At 40.3% G+C, this 3,704-nt stretch overlaps 1 protein-coding gene across 3 annotated transcripts in view; it reads left to right on the top strand.

The window, feature by feature from the left end:
* Window positions 1–1,547: 1,547 nt before the first annotated feature.
* pax8 (paired box 8) overlaps window positions 1,548–3,704 on the top strand; it is a 9,453-nt gene continuing 7,296 nt past the window's right edge. For all 3 annotated transcript variants that reach the window (XM_013909433.1, XM_013909434.1, XM_013909432.1), the window contains exons 1-2: window positions 1,548–1,612; window positions 3,418–3,571. In XM_013909433.1, the coding sequence (XP_013764887.1) occupies window positions 3,550–3,571 (22 nt within the window). In that variant the 5' untranslated portion in view covers window positions 1,548–1,612; window positions 3,418–3,549. The remainder of the gene's footprint in view (window positions 1,613–3,417; window positions 3,572–3,704) is intronic.

Raw genomic sequence — 3,704 nt, 5'->3', positions numbered from 1 at the left:
ACTTGTCATTTTCTCTGCGCTCCGATCACTTTACAGAGGACTGTTTCTGCTTCCAGCTAATACTACGATTCCTTTAATGTGCTGGCGTTTGTGTTTATTTTAAAACACTCGACCCTTTGTCCAGCAACGGCTCTGACCTGACCATGTGCAGTGGCAGAGCTTTTCAAAGACGACGAATGAACGATATCCAGAGCGCAAAGTTGATTCTTTCTTTCTTTATTTCCCAGATCGTATTCTTTTAAGTCCATATGGCCGAGTAAAGCCACTTGAATTTGAGACAGACGACACGGTGCCATTGGTGTCTGTTATTAGAGGTGTTGTGTTTGTTTTACAGGCTCATGAGAACAACGTTTAACAGCGTCTTAAACTCACCGGGATCCTGACACCCTGCTGTCACATCACGCACACGCAGGGGCCTGCTGCAAGTACGGTGCAGAAAGTCAAACCAAGAACTACTTTTTTTTTAACTACACAAAACCACTACGTGGACACACTGAAGCACGGATGCGTTCTTTACATAAAAGCTGGAAAAAGCTCAAATGCAAAAAAAACCCTTTAGTGTCTTGCAGCTTATTTCAGAAGCCCCTCTGTCTCCTGTGTGAGCCAAAAACTTTTTTATTTTTTCTCGTCATATTTAGTTGTTTTTTTGTTTTTATTCTAATGCTGTATGCAACCAGTAAAAGGTTTACCTTGTATCGTTTTTTAAAGACATGCAGACTAATTTTTGTTGTTAAATATGAAGGAAGAGAGCAACATTTAAAAATAAGATATAGAGGAAGTACAACAAAAAGATTGTAGGACCAGAGGTTAATTTAATTTTCGTGTTTTTATTTATTATCTATTTATTTATTATTCGCGGAGTATTTTATTTAGGTAAAGACTAATTATTTGAATTGTTGTTACTTTTATTTTTTGGTTAAACTATATTTATATAAATAACGTGATTCCTCATTGGTTGCGAAGATTAATTTGTTTCCCCCAATTTAATTTGGACATAAGAGTCTCTCCTGCTGACCTGAGAGTATTTTCCACCTTTCATTTTCTGCTCTTTGTTCAGTTAAAAAAAAAAAAGTTTTGCAAAACATTTTTCAGTGGGACTCAGTGGGATCCTCCAGAGTCGCCTGTCAGGGTAGCATCGCAGCAAATCGTGTGGAAGTCGGGCCCGGTGTCACACGCCGGTTCACCATCTAATCAAAGCGGGCTGTCGCTGGAGGTGAATAGAAACAAGCCGCCTCCTGACAAGTGTTTCCGTACAGTCACTCAGGGGGTGTGATGCCATCAGAGCCCGCGGTCAGTCATCCTGTCCCACTTTTCCCCCTCTCCTCCTCAAAAAAAACCAAAAAACCCCAAAACCAACCCAAAACACACCTCCTCCATCCTCCTCGTCCAATGGCTGCAGTGCTCCATCCTCTGCGCAGCCCTGCTGGATAAAACCTGAGTCAGTGCCGACTGCGCACACACGACGCAACACAACGCAGCACAACAGCGGTCCATCTTCCTCCAACGCGGCTCGGACGCACACCACCAGAGATCGTTTGGATAATATCAGAATATTTGCTGTGGAACATTTTTTTATGATTATTGCTGTTATTTCGAGCTCCTGCGTGGAAAGGTAAGCCCTCTTCTAAAGTGAACATGTTTTCTGTGTGATCTGTCATGTCTGAATGAGAACGTTAGACAATCCTGACAACACGGAGAGAAATCACCGGGCAAAATGCTGCGAGACAGAGCTCAGGGTTAAACGCTGTTTAACAAGACGTTATCTAAAGAATTTAATTAAAGTTGAAAAATGTGCGCAGAAAAAAACAAAGAGTGTGTCTGTTTTGTGTCTTTAAGTGACATAATTCGAGTGACCTTATAGGCACGGGTCCTCGCGCAAAAACAGATGAATAATTCTTATTAATTTTCCAAAGTGCATTGATTTCTTAAAATAAATAAATAAATTGTTCCTCCTAAAATAAAAAGCACCCCATCACAGTCAATGATACATTCATTAACGCAAACTGTCTTGTTTTTATGCTAAATTTGGAATTGTGAGCAAAACAGCGAGGCCTTCAATTTCTGCTGGAAATCACGTTTTACACTGAACATTTATAACCGTCGTTAATACAAGCGATCGATAACAGCGGGCAGCTTATTAAATTAATAATTACACAGTTTTAGCCATGATACATTCACGTCCAAACGTAAAAGTTAGCCCGCCGTGGATCATCTGTGTACCGGCTCTTTATTTGGCCTGATCGAAGTAAATTAAATAAAACACACTTGATTCATGTCATATTAGTTTAAATGCTTTTAAATTTTTCTTCACCAGCTACCTCCAATTTCCATTATTAATAATCATCTAGAAGTTCGATAATTTTTTAAGACTATCACACATGTTTCAGGTTTCAAAATATTACATGTTTCTAATTGCTAACAAAAATAAGTCAAATAAAGTCAAATAAAGTAAGTACTTACCAAAAAAAGTAGATAACTGTCATTGGTTTGTTCAGCGAGATTAAAAGTGTGTTTCAGTTAATAATAAATGAATTAGTATCAGGTAAATTAGACCTGGGCATGCGCTGTATGGATTATTAGTACCTGCGATGTTAAAGTTATTGCAGGTAAACTGAACTGAATCAGGCCGTCCAGGTGTCCTGTCCGTCATTTAAAACTGCCTCCCAGCAGGTCATGACAACATTTTGAACATTTAGAGAAACCAGCAGCGGCTTTATTGACTTTTGATCCACTTCTGCTTACCTGCTTTTTTAGGACGGGCGTCATATCGTTTCTTTTTTTTTCTTTCTTCCCTCGTTACTCATAAATTACCACTTGATGTTTTTGCTCATTTTCGTGAGAATTTCCCAGAGCTGAAAAGTCCTTCAGTGTACAGCAGCTGAACAGATGAAGCCTGTAGACAAGACACACACACACACACACACAGCCAAAAACAACTGCCAGCCACCGCGTCTACAATGGATCTAATCATTATACAGACCTGCGTGTCCTTAAACCGAGGAATGATAACACATTGTTATTTTTCATCTCTCTAGCTGGCCTCTCACTTTAACACATCCAACGTGAAGTCCTGTCATTTCAGCTCCATGTCTCGTAGAGACTGCTGCCATGATGTTTACCTCGGCTTTCATTCGGTACTGACTGAATATGCATAAATGTATCGCTATAATAAACAAATCATCGCTATAATAAGACAAATCAAACACAGTCTTTATAATGCCATGAAGATTATGGCCTAAATCTCCTGCAGACTGTTCAATCATCACACCGTAGCCCACTAGCACAAGCAGGTGGGCCACAGGTAGACCTAACGGTGTGAGATGAACGCGCAGGGAGGAAACGTTTGTTTAGTAGGAGTTCAGAGGCCGCACAGATATGACCAACAGCCAGTTTCACAAACACCTTGATGTCCTGCAGCTCGAAGTTGGTGGGAGAACACTCATGCCAGACCAGGCAGGGGTAGGAGTATAAACACACTTTAACCGGGTCGGCGTGGAGGAGGAGAGCGTCACGTTCAGCTGGTGGAGCAACAAGCACAAACTCAGGGATATGTCCAGTAACACCGGGAGAGGTAAATACTGAGATGTGTTCTTCTATGAAGACCGTGGATTATCTATCTATCTATCTATCTATCTATCTATCTATCTATCTATCTATCTATCTATCTATCTATCTATCTATCTATCTATCTATCTATCTATCTA

The sequence above is a fragment of the Pundamilia nyererei genome, unplaced genomic scaffold, assembly GCF_000239375.1.
Source record: "Pundamilia nyererei isolate P.nyererei 1_Seehausen unplaced genomic scaffold, PunNye1.0 scaffold00002, whole genome shotgun sequence".
NCBI classification, from domain to species: Eukaryota; Metazoa; Chordata; class Actinopteri; order Cichliformes; family Cichlidae; genus Pundamilia; species Pundamilia nyererei.
This window is presented reverse-complemented; position numbering and strand designations above follow the sequence as displayed.